General features: G+C 28.7%; 1 protein-coding gene across 1 annotated transcript; it reads right to left on the reverse strand.

Moving 5' to 3' along the window:
- Window positions 1-276: 276 nt before the first annotated feature.
- Window positions 277-15,480, reverse strand: LOC106690769 (importin-11; the record flags this gene model as incomplete). The annotated part of the gene is given in 16 exon segments (XM_014436316.3): window positions 277-434; window positions 961-1,057; window positions 1,243-1,400; window positions 2,939-3,018; window positions 3,108-3,306; window positions 4,085-4,249; window positions 4,697-5,029; window positions 5,113-5,295; window positions 5,369-5,409; window positions 6,671-6,826; window positions 6,906-7,163; window positions 8,795-8,963; window positions 9,498-9,729; window positions 11,281-11,394; window positions 12,466-12,566; window positions 15,244-15,480. Coding segments are annotated over 16 exon segments (2,573 nt in total), but the record flags the coding sequence as incomplete, so codon positions are not given.
- Window positions 15,481-18,393: the final 2,913 nt, after the last annotated feature.

Here is an 18,393-nt window from a genome sequence, read left to right on the forward strand (position 1 = left end):
TATAATAAGTTTAAATGTAAGAAGATGGTAAGGGTTGCGGTCAAAAATTATTGAATCTTATTGTTGTAATGTTCTTAGTTGTTTTTGTATCTTTTTAGCCCTGATGAAACTCTGCAAAGTGGGGCGAAATGTCAGACATTAAATATTTAAGAACTATTTGTTCTTTTTTGACCGCAACCCTGACCATCTTCTTATATATAATACATAATAATATATTTTATGATATAACAATATAATAAATATTAAAAATATGACGAAAACCATCATTTGACTAACCTGAAGTTAGATATGATAAAGGAACAAAGAGCGAGCCCTAGGAGTTTCTTCCTTTCCATCTGAGTTATCAAAGGCATTTTATGCAACCAAACTTCTAACATTTTGTTCAAAACCTCATCTGGGCTCTGCCTAACTGTTTCACTTACTTTATTCATTGTCTGAAAATTTTATGGCACAATATTATAAAATACTAATAAATATTTCAAAATTCAGTCAACTCTCAATAAATTAAATTATAAGAGAATGACAAATCACTAAATCACTATTAAATAGAACTTAAGTAATACAGATTAGCATTTGTGAAGGTAATATTGTATACAATAAATAAGGGCTTAAATAATGATAATGAAGCAGTAGAATGAATTTATTTTCATAGATAAATTTATAAATATAGATGTGATGCTTTTCAATTATTTTTGAAACAATTGTTTATTATTCAATATTAAAACATACCTAAAGCTTACTTAACCTTGAAGTACATACTGAATGATATAACAAAGTAGCACCCTGCTTTCATACTAAGATGAACTTAAATATGACATTTAAAAACATTTGTCCAAAGCAATAAAGTTAAAATGTGAAAAGACAAATTTTATTTTTTCACTAAAGCTAAGGCTTAGTAAATTCAATCAAATTACGGGTTAACAAAGAAATATATGTTGACAAAATAAAGTAAAAGCTTACTTCAATAAATGTTTCCTGTGAGGCCAAAAGGACACGAGCTAATATCGACAAGTAAACAGACATCACCATAGGGAATTCTTCACCCTTATGAATGTTCCTGAAAATATATTACACAAATAATTATTTTTTAATTAAAAACTGAATCTACTAGTTTTTCTGTACTAATGTTCATGTCTCTTTATGAAACTTCAACTGGTAGGTAAATAGTAAATATCTCACTTGACAATGTTCTTACAATGCATAACAACATTTATTTAATTGAAAAAATAAAACATAACTCACCCAAAAATATCCGGAAGAAGAGGTTTTAAAATTAATGAGGACTTTACTGAATTAACTTTCATAAAAAGTTCTAATACCCTCATAATTAATAAAATACCTTCAGTTCTCATATCTGTAAGCATATCAGCAAAGAGGTTAACTAGCGTTGGCCCATAACCCTAAGACAAATTCAATGCAACAATCAATCATTTTTATAACAATGTATTTTTAAGTAAAAATAATATCAATTAAAGAATTATAAATAAAAACTAATGTAGGAGATTTCAACATTATAATTTTATAGTATAAGCTATTTAATTGTTTTCTCTCAAATAAAGTTTGTTTTTTTAAATTGAAATAAAAACAAAAAAAAAAAAACATTTTATTGCATCTAAATGTACAATTTCATTAACAATTGACTCTCAATAATTTGAATTTTTTTCCAATCCCTTGAAAAACACTTAATAAATTGAAAAAAAGAAATATATTTGGATCCCCTCAATGATTTGAAGAAGTAGAAAGGACAATATGTCCTAATTTGAAGTAAGACTTCTCCATTATCTACAACTTTGTTTTCTACCTTTTAACATGGATGGACCTGTCATTGGTTACATACTGAAAGAGACAATTGCGTTTGCTGTCTGCTTTAATACTGTGTTAAATTCAAACTATCCCTGAGTAATAATTTCTTCTCAGCTACCATCACCACTGAAAATTTGCTAGACGCTGCTAGATGAAAGCAGCATGGAAGCTCATTCAAAAGAAATTTGTTCAAAATGATCATTTTAATATTCTCATAGGTCATATCTGTTTATTATTTTGTTGAAAACAAAAGTCACATTGCAAAAGTTCATATAATCAAACTTCTCTTCTCACTACATCTTAATTAATATCACAAAGATATGAACTTTTTCTCTGGTCTCTTGGGTTTCAAATTATTAAGAGTCGAATGTATACATATGGACAGCTGCTAAAAGAATAACAAAATAAATAAATACAGAAATCTAGCAGTTTAGGGAAAAACAGGTATATCACATTTTAGTTTATGAAAACAATTCAATAGAGCAAGGAGCTGATAATATCTATAGTAAGCTAGCTAACAAACAATTAGTGGTTCTGGAACCCAGGACGGCAAAATCTAGAGAGAGAATCAGGGAAGTAAATTCACACTAACACCAAGTAGAGGGAGTGATGAAAGGATGAAGGAAGAGACAAACAAGGAAGACCCAGGTAAGCTCTTTAAAAAACTTACATATATATCAATTCTGCCCATCAATCCAAGCTATAAAATTCAAAAGGGTGATTTTTAGTTTCTATAGCCAATAGACAAAATTTCTTAACTCACTAACACCATTGTACTCTGTTTGGGTATAACCTCCTATATTCATTTTTGATTTCTGTAATATTAAGTATTAGAGGTTTCTTTTTCATATGTAAAATGTTTGATTTATTTGCTTCAACTTTATAAGCAATCGTACAGTCCATATCACTTATTTTACCAGCAATAACCCTCTATTCATTTATATTATATTTATTATACCTCCATAGAGAGGGATTATCAGAATTAAAAACTTGTCTAAAGTTATAACTGATAGGCAAACCATATAGTCCAAATATTTAGTTTGCAAATAAACTAAATATTGGGTTATAAATAAATAAATTATAAATAAGTAAAATAAATAAATCAAAGAGAGATAAATTGTACTCGTCTTCTTACCTCAATAATATCATCTGGAGAGAGCAAAACATAGGCTGAAATGATGCTCATACATAACCTTAAATGTTCGGTGTTGCCTTCTGTTCGAAAAAGCAATAGTTTAATCATTTAAAATTAATTCCTTAACATAAAAAAGTATTAATTATAATTTTGAAAATCAAAGGATTACCTAACAGAGGTGGCATATTATTAAAGAGCTGAATCAATCCAGGAGTCGGGTAAGCAGTTGTTTCAACAACACTCTGCCATAATTCGAGCCCGTCTTCAAGTAAATAAACATGACAGTCTTGCCTCACATCAGTGCTTAATGATATCACAGATAATATGAAATTGGTAACATCCTCTGATTCATTGATTTTACCTATGGCCTATAATAAAACAAAATTTTATTTAGAAAATAAACAATTGTACCTCACTCGATGGCAACATTCACCAGTCAATGCAAAGAACGAACACATGCAAGAACTACAAAATGAATACAACTTTATAAAACTAAAACTAATTAGTATATATGTGGTGATTAGTTTAAAAATAGGCTCAATCCATTTCTAAAAATTTCCATTGCAAATAATTAAAAGATGATCCTGGAGATAGATATCCAAAGGGTACACCAAAATATAAGTGGGAGGATTGTAGGATTTCAGTAAGGGGAGCAATTGGTGGACAGACTTGTGTAGACAGCAATTGGTAGCATCAATATCAAATCTTCAGTTCCTCTAAAACTTTTATTTATTTTACAACTTATTTAATGTTTTCCTTGTTCTACTTAATGTCACCTTTCCTATGTGATTACTATTTATAAATTTAAGAATGGTAATATAAAAGTAAAATAACAAAGAAGGTACAGTTACAACTGTTTTTAAACATTCTATTTAGTTATATCTTTAAATAATGCACCCTAAAATATTTGTGGTTTCATAAATGGCATTTTGGACTGGTCCCAAAGCATCTAATCCTATATTTTAATCCATAACTTGACTCAAACACTGCTTCAAATATACCATTCGTAAGGCTTGTACATGAGAATTTCAGTATTAAATTGAGAATGCATGAAATGTTTGCAGGATTCATCAGGAACATAAAATGCCTCATCATATCATTTAAAATTTAAAAATAGTTATTAAATACCATAAACACAAAACTTACTTTGACTAGATGTACTAACGTAGCGACAACGGCACACCTCAGCATGCTATGGTGTTCTGTTTCATGCCACAAAAGTGGAAGGTATTGAACAAAGCTATTATAATACGGTTCAATTGCGACGCCAACTCTTTCAACAATGAAACACAATATATGCAAAACCCGCATCTGGAAAAAAATAAAACAGTAAACTTGTAAAATTTATGGATGCTGTAAAAATAAACAGCATTAATAACCGACTTTAACTAACACGGTTGAAATGAAAGGGAAGTTGGTCCAAAAATTAAATAAATCAGTTTTCCAACTCTTGGTATTTTTTTAGTTTAGAAAGAAATAAAAGCTACTAGTGCAACTTAGGATTTATCAGAGATTTACTAGGATGGGCTGAGAGTGAAAAAGGCAAAAAATTTAGAAAGAAATAATAAATTTACTTGTAAATGTAGCAATTATCAAAACAAAGGTAAATAGCTTATATTTTATATCTTCATTTTAAACAACAAACAACATTTTAAAATTATTTGGACTCAGGGTACCCTTAAAGTGTAAATTAGGTAAGACCTTGCAAAGAAAAATTTTTTTCAAAAATAAATAACTATTACAATTTAAATAAATCACCTTTGTATCGCATTCCAAAGCCTCTTTAAGAAGATTGAAAAGAGATAAAAACATTGGTTCTAAGAAGTCCATGAATGATTCCAAATTAAACTCAAAATCATCCACCACTGCTCTAACTGTATTCGCAGCGGTCAACCTCACAACCATGTCTTCCTCCGATCTGAGAAGTTGGATCATGAGTGAGTAAACATTTGGATAGAGATCACTCGACATTTTAACACCTGCCCAAATTCCAACCAGGCATGCGACTCGTCTCCTAATGATCCTGTAATTATTATCCTGGACTTCTAACTCCACTCGCAGAGATGTAGTAAACCAGTCGTTAAAATTAATCTTGAACAAAACCAATCAAATATTATAAAACATTGATAAAAATATTTGAATTTCTTATTAATTATGGAGTATTCTTAACTTACCACATCAAATAGGTCAAAAGCAGCTATACCAACAGCATTATAAACTGCATCTTTCAAGAGAATAGCATTGATGTCATATGGTGCAACAAGTGACTGATTTTCTCTTACTAATTCCACCACAAAAGGGGTTAAGGCATCTCTATACTCATGAAATACTGTAGCAAACAATGCCTCTGTACTTGCCTAAAGAGATGATGTTATTAATAATTTAAAAAACAAAATAAAAAAATATATATTAGACAAGGAGAATATTTACCCTTAGAGAATATTTCCAAGATTCTCCTCCCTCATCAGTAGCTATAAAAATAAAGTACCAATCCATCATAAATTAAATTACTTTGTATATTATTATTAGAGATTAATAAACAAAACAAAATCATTTAAGCAAATTATGAAAATTATCCTATTTTATATATCAACCTCACATTTAGGAAATGAAAAAATTTATAAGGTCTAAAGAACAAAGTAATCGATCCAATGTGAGATCTAAATGTAAATAAATAACGATGAAGTTAGCCAAGTAGTCAAATAAAGTTGAGTAATAAAATATATAAAGTTTTTAACAAAACTTTAAGCAAAATCTCAACCTTAATATTTCTACAACAAATGTAATACGTTCCTTTTTGGCTTCACAATGAATACTAACAATATCAATTCATTTTGTGTTAAACATTTTTGAGCTTGTTTAGAATATACCAGATTGCATACAAACAGTAACATTAACAACATTTAAGCAGATTGTTTTTATCTAAACAGTAGAATCTCGATAATTTCTATTGCTTAAGATCTGCAGTTTAAATATGAACTATTAAGATATTCAAATTATTGAAATTTTTAATAATTAGGAATAAAAATAAGGAGAATAAAATCAATGAAAAATTGGATTAATGTTTATTTACATCAAATGAGACAGTAGCAAAAAAAAAAATTACAATTTCATTTATGAGTAAAGAAATCTGTTAATAGATAGAATCCTTGAAGATGGGTCTAGATAAGAAAATATGTCAGAAAACCCCAAACTTTGATTTTGGTAAGAAATAACATATAGAGTTCCCGATGTAATACTAATTATTGATCCAAAAGTTAGTATGATTGCTAAACCATAAACAAAATATATGAAATCTGCCTTGGTTATGACAGTTCCTTCATTATGAGAAAGGCGATTCCACGTGAGTGGATATTTTAAATCATCTAACTGCTCACATATTGTTGACGATTGTTTCATCGTTTCATCTTTATAAATATTCAAGTCCTAACATTTTGCCATGCTTCCTACTTCCTAGTGTTAAAATGTCCTAGATGTTTTAATTATACCCTGGTCTAGCAGAAGGCAAAACACAATATTAACATGGCTGAATGATGATGCCTCCATTGTTAAGAAAAAGTAAAATTATTGGAATATCTGGATTCAATTGTATATTATTTAAAATACTTTTTTTTTTTTAAATACTTTTAAGTTTTATTCAATGTTTAAATTTTTGGTATCAAGAGTTTCAGTTAAAAAATAATGTTCTATTTATATTATATAAAAAATATTGACAGTAATAAAACTATTTACCAAATGATTCAGGATCAGTATCCCATAGTTCAAGATCACGAGGAGTCAATAGAAAATAATGAGTGACTAATCTTTTACAAATCGCTGTCAAAGTAGTTGAGTTGAAAAAAGCTTGCTTCAGCTGATGTGCTTTCAACGACAGTGGTTCTTTTGTTTCTAAAATAAAAAAAATGAACTATGTTTTGATACATGAAATCATCAAATATCCCAACCATAATATGAATTTTTTTGTAACCTTCTATTATTTTTGGTGGTTTGAATTCTTGGCACAAAATTATTGACTTGATTACGTTGAAACACTGAATAATAAAACGTTCAAAAATAAATGCTTCACCAGAAGGAGTGAATGTATAAAACACAGTAAACTCCAATGTTGGTGTAATATAATCGACGAATGAGAAAGGATGTTGTTCTAAAAGGCTCGCTAAAATGTTAATAGACTTGACTATATATTTACTAGCATACACTTCATGATCAGGTTTCAGTGAAGGTCCTAAAATTTAAAACATAGAAATAAATTATTATATCAAATTCAAATATACATGATATGATATATTATACTTTAGAAATATAAGAACAAATAGTAATAGATTGGATGGAGGATAGGCAGATCTGACAATCTAATAGATTAGATAGAGATACATCATTCAAAATAATGTATATTACACAGTTTGTTTAAAAGCGCTTATCTTAAGAAATAACAGTCTGATTTGAAAAAATTCCTTTCTGTTAGACAGACCATTTATTAAGCAAGGCTTTACGCTACATAGCCACTATGATTTATAGGAACAGAGTAATAACCAGTTAAATTTAAAAGCTTCCGTAAGTTTGTGGCTTTAATCTTTTTCCAGATCTAGCAAATGTAGACTTTATTGTCATTATCAGAAAGAGAAAAAACTTGTCCTCCCAAAGATACCAAAATATTTGAATTTGATCAAAGTATGTAGTAATATAAATAAATAAATAATAGATATAGGTTATAAAGATTTTAAGTTGATCTTTTAAAATGTGCAAATTAATTTTCTCTCTCTGGGAAGTAAAAAAAGTTCCAATTTTCGTTTTTGATGGATATTTATATATAAGAGATTTTTATGGTGTTGAATCACGAATATGAAGTTAGTTTTTACTTGAAATTTTTCAACCTACTTTATTTCATTTTTTAAAAAATTTATTTATTCAACATTATTATTACTCATACCTTTATTAGTCGTATATAGCTTACCAAATTCAAATGTTTCAGTACTGCTGGAATGAACATCTTTCCCACATTCTGATGACAACAGTAAAGAATATATTTGCTAGATTTTAAGGCAACAAAAAGTCATTCAAATTTATTTAAACAATTATAAAAACATTGTCTTATATTATATCTCAAATTTAAATTGCTCCAGTAGAATTCAACTTAAGCAATTTGGCACCTTTTAATGTCCTTTTGATACCACAAAAATGAGTAGATTGAGTAGCCTAGAAGCTATGAAAGACTTTATTGCTAAAAAAAACTGGAATTAAGTCTTATTAAGTCGTGATGGAAACAGAGTTCATTTTTGGTTTTAGCACAAAGATCAGCAAAAATCATCCAATCAAATTTTTTGTGTAGATCTGTGATATTATATTGATGAGTTGAATGGAAGATTTGTTTTCACAGTTGCATGTTTTTTTTTCTTTTATCTAATAACTGGTAGTAAGAACTAAGATTCCTTAAAGTATTTTCTTAATTAACTAAATCATGAAATAAAAAAAATAATGAAAACTATCAACTCAGATTCAAACAAAATTTATCAAATATTAGAAAAATCAGGGCCATCATGCAAAAGTTTACTTCACCAGATTTATTTATAAAAATTTAGCACAAATAAGGATTCCCCTGACTAGCAGAAGTAGTTAATAGAAGAGAAGTAGAAGGGAGTGTTAAAACAAAAAATAATAATAATGATAATAAATAAATTGACTTAAATCTAGGGAATGTAGTCTATTGCTGAAACATTTAATAGCATCTAAATTTCTAAGTATTTAAAAAATATACATTATAAGTAAAAAAAATAAATAAACATAAAAAAAAATGTAAAAATTCAGAATTAAAACTTATACATAAATAAAAATGGCTTAGATATAAAAGAGGCTTACTAATGCTCAGCATGGCTTTGCATCTCTCGAATAAAGCTTTAAGAAAATTGTTAACATCATTAACTGTGTTAGGTGCTTTAAAGCCCTGAATTGTCAACTTATCTAAAATCTTCAAAGACAAATAAGCTTTTTCCAATGGTTTATGAGCTTCGTCTTGATTTTCTAATACCTGAAAAATTATATTTAAAAAATGATTAAATATATATCTTTATAAAAAATGGATTGCAACACAGATAATAATAGCTCGTGTACAAAGGAAGATACCAAAACTTAATAGTATAATATCCCCTAGGTAATCTATATGAAACAGTACAAACCTTAAGCATGCAAACCTATCACATCAACAGATGATGTGATAGGCCGTTTCATCCTCGGTGTGGCAGAATCTACACACTACACATAGATCATCCTATCAACACGAGGTTGTAAATGTATTTATTGAGTTTAATACAGTGTTGCACATCATTCTAATAAATAAACATCAAAGTCAGTGTCGTCTATGTAAAGAATTTTTCAACTTTAGTCAATATATTTTGCATGATCCGCAATGGTATTAAACATTCACTGTTATCTATTATTGTAAAATTTACAATAGCTCAATTTTTTTTTTAATTTTAAAAAAGTTAGACTAATAATAATCTATTGTTAAAAATAGAAAAATTCTAATTTAACTATATTTTTAAAAATAAAAATATATGATTACCTTAACAAAAAAACATTGTGAGTGCGAATCCCACAACTGAGAAATATAAGGAAAAATAGCAGGAGAAAATTCTTGGAAGAGTCTTCGATCTCCAGGAAGGCGTTTGGTAGACAATACTTTAACTACTTGATGAAGACAAAGAAGAGCAACTTGCTGTGTCACCAAATCATCGCTTTTTACAGAGTTCATCAAAGTTGGCATCAGCTGGTCCCAGTTGTGTGGCCAGTCATGCCTACATAGTAAATTAATAAAATAATCATGCATATCAAATTAGTGTTAGCAAGACCAAAAATTATTCCGGATAAATATAGACTAAAGAAGGTTTAAAAAAAGGGCATGATTACTACTCTAAAAGATATTATACAAAACAATCTCGGGTAAAGCATTTATTTTTTTCATAATTGAACTACTTTTACAATGTTATTTCAATATTAATTTTCATAAATAACAGAAGCAATTAAATGTCTAATGCATTATTATTATTATTTTTACAAAGCTAATCCTTATAAAAATATTATTTTTATTTAATATATATGTATATATAGTTGACCGTAAAAATTGATATATAAGAAGATGGTCAGGGTTGCGGTCAAAAGACAAAAGTTTACAACTATTTTTGTTTCTCTTTTGACCGCAACCCTGACCATCTTCTTATATATATTTTCATTTAAGATGTTATACACATTTTATTGTATTGTTTCCAATTTATTGGGCTAATTACTACACATCTTCCATAAATAATTTGAGGAAGTGAAATGATAAAGCAGTCTATCAAAATGTTTTTATAGACATTACCAGATAAATCGATAAATTTTCAATTATTGAAATGATTGTTATACAGTATAATAAAATCATAATTTTTATAAATGTAGAAATGTATGTAAAAGGTTGATAAGATTCATTTTGTTCTAATATAATTATAGGAAGGACTAGATAATGGACAATTGTTTCAAAATGTCTAACAAAAAATAAAGAATTAATGAGAGTATTCCTTGAAAAAATATAGGAAAATAATTTGAACAACCAGACAATTTGACATACTTGTATTTTTATTTATCTATATTACATATAACCTGACACCATAACATGATTTATTCCAATTTAAGTGGCAGCATTAAAAATTATATTTAAATTAACATTTAATTTCTAAAATTCATTTATAAAAAAAAAATTTATGAAAGGAGAAAAACCAAATCTAACCTACTTCATCAGTGAAAATCTTTTAAATTCTCTTTTCTATCTAATCTCTAATGAATCCATTTCAGTTGAGTTTGGGGTCTTACCAAGCAGAACTCATCGTTACTGAAGATGTATTCTTTTCAACTCATCAATATTTAATGCATCACCATCTCTACTGGCAATGACTCCAACTTGGTAAGGCCCCGACTTTAGCTGACGAGGATCTGCTTGGGATTTACTTATCCCAACTTACTTATTAGTAATATTAATAATCACTTATAATCTCAATGAATTTTAAAAATGTTTTACTGCATAAAAAAAGAAAAAGAAATTACAAAATAAAACTTGTTAGTACAGAAATTTTATTAATAAACAAAACACAGGACTGATAAGAAAGATTATAGCATAGGTTATAACTGAAAAAAACAGGTTAGGCAGGATAATGCTTAAGTATTCAATCAACATTTCAATAAATTATGGAATATACTCATTAAGCGAACAATTAAAAATAAAGCATTTTCTAATCTTCCTATCATTCATAAAAACAAATGCTATAACACAAAAAAGCTACAGTAAAACAAATAAAATTAAATGAAATAAATACCTCGCAATCTTGGCTATGAGAACAGCAAGGTGGGTTGCTATCTGTTTCTCAGAAACATGGAAATTTGAAATAATACTCGTTTTAATAGCCGATTTTTCTTCTTCAGTTAATGCACTAAAAAATTGAAAACAAAATTAATTCAAAAGGACTTTCTAAAAGTTTCAACAATAAACAGTCATTTAAAAATTTAGTGATACTAATTTAAATATTATAGTAATTTTACTGAGAAAATAAGTTTAAAAATACCTTTAAACCATATTTGTCGTACCTTTATTATAAAACTTAACTTTCCTAAACATAATTTAAGTTGTCAGTAGATTGTCTCATGGCTATATTACTCCTACAGTCATTGATAATATATGGGTTAATTGTTTTAGGTTATCGTATGCTCTAGAAATATATTATTCAATTTTGTAAAACTTTGGTATTTATAATTAAGAATCATACCAGGATTATTGTAATGTATATAATTTCTGTAGAATAAATTCCTTTTTTAGATGAAATACTGAACCAATTAGTAAAGAAAATATCATTTGAAAGAAATTTCTCCATGGATTATTCAGTAGCAACAAAAATTGTGGTGCTGCCAGTATTATTAAATCCATTAAACACCAGAATATAATGAGGAAACGTTGGCAATGAATCCTTGATAAAAAGCAGATAATAATTTTCTTTTATTTTTCAAATAACAGGTCATACTTGTACAGTTATTAGCAAAGATATAGTACACCTAACAAATCAATGCAAAATTCTTGGGTATTCAAGAATTTTAACATATTAATTTTTTTTTTAAGTGTAGTTCGTTTAAAACACTTTTAGATACTGTATTTTAGTTGAACGATATTGAATATTTAGGGAACTAACAACTTCATAATCAATTGCAAGTACTGAATTTGTAAAAGAGAGATATTGAGTTCAGAAAATGTATTTATATTGAATGAAATATTGCTACATAGAATTTAAAATTTCTTTTGAGCTAGGGAGCTAGCACACTATTAATAGTTATTTACTGCAGCTGAAGCTAGAACATAGATAAAGTAACATAAACATCAAAAAGGTCCAAACCAAGTCTCTAATTCCCAGTACAACTGATCCTCATGAAGCATTATACCAGGTTGAAAGAGGCTAGACATTAAAAAATACTGCTAAATGACTAACAGAAAAATACTTATTTTGACAACTTACTTAGGAGCATTGGGTCTCCAATACTTATCAACACCATTTTTGCAGAGCAGCACAGCGATAAGTCTTGCACTAACATCAACGTTCTGATTACAAAAGATGTCCTGAAAATATCAGACAAATGCTGAATTACTGAAATTTCGTATATATTTGAGAAAAAATAATTAAGTATAAGGAGATCTAACCAAAGATTGTGCCTACTTTATTGTTTTTTGAACCCAACTTTATACACAAAAGACAAGCTAAGATAATGTAATGTGATCTATAAATTAATAGAGTATGATTGAGATGGGAAATAAAAGAACTAATCAAACTAATGAAACCATTTGATATGTAAAATAGTATTATGACATGAGAATTTAAAAAAATTCTTCTTAAATTTTTTTAAAAAATATTTATAATGCATTATTGATTTATATAATATTTAAGTAATCAAAGTGATTTATATACATGTTTTTATCCAGATACAAAGTCTCGATAATGTCCATTTGAATAAAGAAAAGCTGAGAGAATACTGTAAATTTTCAGCATGATGTTTTTTTTCCCTTTGTTTTCCAAAAGAAAAGAACACTCCACTGATGGCAATAACACTATCATCTATGGGGCGAACAATTAAGGATAGAATAATATTCAACAAGAGGTTAGCTGAGTTCCCCCCAAAACTTCATATTATTAAATAGTATTAGAGCCATCATCTATGATAAATTCAAGATAAAAAAAATCTCTTGATCTTTGGCACAGTAAACTCCAGAGATTTATATTACAACACAATAAATGGTAAGAAAAAAATCAGCTTCATTCTCAGCTAAATAAGTATTTTTAACTTTTATTTTTAAAAAATAACTTTTTAATATTATTTCTACTTCAAAGAAACAAAACAAATTTCATAAACTATGAAAGACAAATTTAATTAAGTTTCACATTCACAGAAAAAAGTTATCAAACATATCAGTGAATTATACATAGCTGAACACTACGATTTTAATCCTTACTTATTATTTTTTAATTGTTTGAAAAATACCAATTTTTATCATTTTTTTTTTTTTTTTAAATTTCAAATTCTAAATTATTACATAAAGCATGAGGAAAATTAATATTTTTAGTTAAAAAATGGTTTGTTGTTTGGTTTCTGGGTCTTCTTATGTTTTCAAGAAGTTATAAACCAAAACTTTAAACATCAAAGTCAAGTAATTTCATAGATAACAGTAATAGAATTAGTCATTCCAGAAATGAAATGATTCAATTTACTCGTAAAATAAACATTGGTATTTTTTAAACAAATTTAAAATTTATTAAGATATAAAAATTTTAAGAGCAAAGAAATTATTACTAAATTGTATAAAAAGTAATGAATTGAGCATCTCTTAAAATTATGTTATAGTCACTTTGAAAAATGCAACTTATTATGAATCATAAATTATGTTTTTTTATAAATTAAATCAATGTGATTTCAAACAGTTAAGAAATGAATACATCCCAAGTAACAGCATGTAAGAAAAAAAAAAGATAAAGAATACAAAATCAAAAGTTTAAATGTAATGCTAATCAGTAACTCTAACACTCGAAAAAATCAATGGCAATTATTCACATCAGTAAAATTTGTGGTAACAGTACCGCAGTATTACTCCACAGAATTGGTGGATGTTTACTCACTAATACGATAGTCTTATTCTATTTATTTATAATTCCATTCTTTATTGTTGTAGTTTATTAAATTATTAACTGCTTTGAAAGGAAGGAGCTGCCAACTTTCAGAGACCAACTAAATAAACATACACACCAACTAAGGAATTCAATTATTTAGTCAAGCTGGTTTATTTCACTTTTTTATACTATTCCAATAAAGCCATGAAATCTGTATTTTTATAAAAGCAGGACATCAACAACCATCCGAGAACAAACTAAGCTATGTGAGACGACTACAAAAAAAAAAAAAAAATAAACAGAATTTAAACATTTAACACTCCAGAAGTCACATATCATCTGAGAGACTACATGGAAACATTTTAGTGTATAGCTAATGCCTTCTGAACTATGCACATCCTCCTAGCCTAACGCTGCATAGATAAAAAAAAAAAATTACACAGAGCAATTGCCAAAAAGTGGGCAGCCTGCTCAGGTGAACCTTGCTTGTTCATAAATACTAATGGTTGTAGAAGAGAAAAGGGCTGTTACGTTAATTAATTTCCCTAGTTCAAACAACCATTATTTATAATTCAATTATTACACTAACTTTTATTCCATAAAATAAAATAATTATGAATTTTGAAACACGTGTAATATATTTTGAACTTAAATTTATACTTGCTTTATTTTTCCAGGCAATTTTCGATAAAATATATTCACATTTCAATCATTTTACCTGATTTCTATAAACTTTAATATATTCTTGTGAATACAATTAGATCAAATAGAAGAGACATCTAACATGCAACTACTAATGTGCCAAAAGGAGATGTGACTACTGGTGTGTACACAATATTCTAGATTTTAAATTATGCATGAACCCTCAATTCACATAAAAACCACTGATTTCCTATTTTATACTTGAAATAAGAATTATATTTAAGTTCTTAAATTCTGAGAAGTAAGTTATTTAAATAAATAATAAAGGCTATTATAAAGGTAAGCCACAAAACCTCCAGCAACTAAATAAAACATTTAGACAAATTCATTAAATTAACTTAATTCATGTTGAAATATGTCTACTCATTGAGAGAACTTTATGCCAATAATAAAATCTAGCCACATTAAATGATATGAAGAAGTTAGCATCAATACCTTGAGAAGACAATAAAAACCGGGTTGTGTTTCCCATTCTTGCAATTTCTGTTCAGCAGGTTTAAAGATGCTTGAATCTTGACTCACCGCCCTTTGTAACGTATCTAAGACTAAAGTATTTATTTCCATATCGAAACTTAATATTCAAAGAAAAAAAAATAAGAAGCATTCATAATAATCAATTCACATCGCAATCAGATGTCTTGGTAAGGTTAACAAACAAATAACCTCCCTCATTGTATAACTACTTGGCAATACACAAATCTGGATACAATGAACAAAATTGTAGCCAACGTGAAAAATTAAACTTAAATTACAAATAATAATCTCTATCTGGGATACTCACAACAAATTAGTGACTCTTTTAACTAGATTAAACACGTAATAATAATTCAATTCCAAACTTGAATTTAAATACCTTATTTAACCCATGATAAAATTAACTATTATAAAAATATAAGTGATAAGATATAAAAATGTGGTTTACCTAACAAAAATACAAGTACTTAAGATGGTTTAGACCTATTACTAAAATTAAGGCATATTTTAGTGTGTTGGTCCTTTGCAATTATTGCCACCAAAATTGAGTTTTAGTTCAGACGATTTTGGACAAATTATATCGTATTAGAATGCAAAGTTAATAAACATACAAGAGTATATATATATATATATAGATTTTTTTTTTTAATTGTTCCTTGTACAAATATTACAGTTTACACATGGCTATTATTCTGAGAAGTCCAGAAATTATTATTTTATTCTATTTAGTTTCAAAGAACTCAAGTGCAAAAAAATGTGCCTGCTATAGTTGGTCATTACGATTACGTTCCAAGGAATCGAAAACTTAATAACATATAATATTATTTTAAAGACGAGAGTTGTTCTTCTTCATCAATTTGCGCGACAAAGCACTACAGGGTCCCAGCCTCCTCAAGCAGCTCCCGTCAGTTTCATCGGTGACGTGAAGCCGTCCTGCTATTATGAAAACTAAGCAGGGTTCTCGAATCCTCTCAAATACCGTCTGCCCATCGAAGGCTAGTGATAGATTTCTTTGCCAATATTTTTCGAGGAGGATTTCATGGGTGTCCATGGCCTGTCTAGCGCAGCCTATTGAGCTTGACGGTTCTGACATTAAAGATGTACACTTCTCTGTTCTTGCGCCTTCTGCATGTTGAAATATCTTTCATTAAACCGTAAATGCGTCGAATGATTTTTCTTTCAAATACCATCCCTTTAATCATATTTTAAGAAGGTACAGATTTCTGATCCAAACTTAAGTACTGCCATATCATTGTCTCATACAATATTGTTTTTGTGCCTCTGGATATCGAGGTACTGCCTAGCTGCTAGCACAATCCAAAATAGTTCTTATTGCCTGATGTATAAGCCTCTTTATCTCAACCGAAACCTCATAACTTGCATTAATCTGTAACCCTAGATACTGAAAATGATCAACTCGTTCTAATGAGTAAGTAACAACCTCAACATAATCAGTCAGGGCCTAAAAATTAAAATATATTTGGTTTTAGAGATATTAACAGTAAGTCCAAACTTCCTAAATCATCGACGGTAAGGAATGCTCTTGTACTGGCGCTTTGGAACTCCTAACAATATCGATGTAATTGTCATAGTCCAAAACCTGTACCATCCAATTACAAATCGTTCCGCTGGTTTTGATCATTGATTCTCTTATAGCTTTTTCCAAACTAATAGTGGTGTATACTAATAGTAAACAAGCTAGGGAATCTCCTTGTCGAACACCATCATCTGAGATAAATCCTTGAGCTAGATTCCTTAGGACGCTCAGTATTGTTTGTCTTAACTTTTGCTAGGCATGTTAGCTACTTTGATCAAGACTCGATTCACAGTAACTTCATATGAAGAATATGCATTTTGGGCCTACCATGGAGGAAAATTATATATTTATTGAATAACTTTTAAGGAAAATACCGCATTATGGTTTACCGCAAATATTGAATACTAAGTTGTGGTTTCCTCTGGAGAGGGAAATAAAAAAAATTGTTGTAAATCCTTGAGAGAGAAATATTATATTGTTGGTACACCTTATAGGAAAGGAAATGAAAACGACGAAAATAATACTCTTAGATTTTGGTTTTATTTCTATAGTACTCTTACGGGAAGTTTCTATGTTAACGTACGCCACGTACAACGTATGATGTATTACGTTGAAAGAAAATGAAATAGAAAAATGTTTTAAATCCAACTTCTTTATACCAAATTTGTTATGTTCGTAATCTCCTCAGTTTTTGGTCAATTTGTTTATTCATAAAATGAAATTCCCCGCCTTGTAATTAATTTGATTCCTACACTAAATGGTGAAGTACCTCTTTTCAGTATTACTGTTGTAACCAATTCACCAGATCTTAGTCAGTTATACAATGGGTAATCTTTTAAATGTAATGTATTGATATTATATAAATCAATACTTTTGTTTTTCTTACATTATTTTTGTATTCTGACGTATTCAAGCAAACCATGGAACGAAATGGTGATTTAATCAATATTTGTTTGAAGCACTGAGAAGTGATATGAGACTGTCTCGGAGAGCGTCCTCGTTCTCCAAACATAGTGCTTGTTGCATCTAGTTACCAATTCTGTAACAATGTGGTTTCCGATAATTGCCCAGTTGTATAGATAGAAATACGGGATGGCCAATAGCTTTTCCGACGTCGGAACTAACCAATGATATAGACCTACAAAATGTGCGACTACACAAAGCATTAGAGTAATTACCCTTTCTAGGTGGTACCAGCAGCCGTTTCTCTGGTGGTGAAATCTGTGGTGACTATGTTCTGCACAAATTTTTTTTGTTTAGTTTTTTTTGCATTTACTATTACTGTTATAAAAAAAGGTTAAATAAAAAACATGTTTTCAATATATAAAAATATATTTGTAATTATTATCTTAGAAACAGAACAATGGGGAGCTAGAACCACCAATTCCCGCGGACGATTACTCCTGTCTGCTATCAATTCCCTTCGATGCAACATTCTTTGTCCCAATTCTCCTACATACTGGCCAAACGATCCTAACCGTAACCCTGACCTCCTGGACTTCTTTATACACAAAGGCTTAGGCCCTCTAAACACTTCCCTTTCACGCCTCGATAACCTATCTTCAGATCATAGA

Source organism: Halyomorpha halys, unplaced genomic scaffold (assembly GCF_000696795.3).
Source record: "Halyomorpha halys isolate HHAL.00 unplaced genomic scaffold, Hhal_1.1 Scaffold1866.1, whole genome shotgun sequence".
Lineage (NCBI taxonomy): Eukaryota > Metazoa > Arthropoda > Insecta > Hemiptera > Pentatomidae > Halyomorpha > Halyomorpha halys.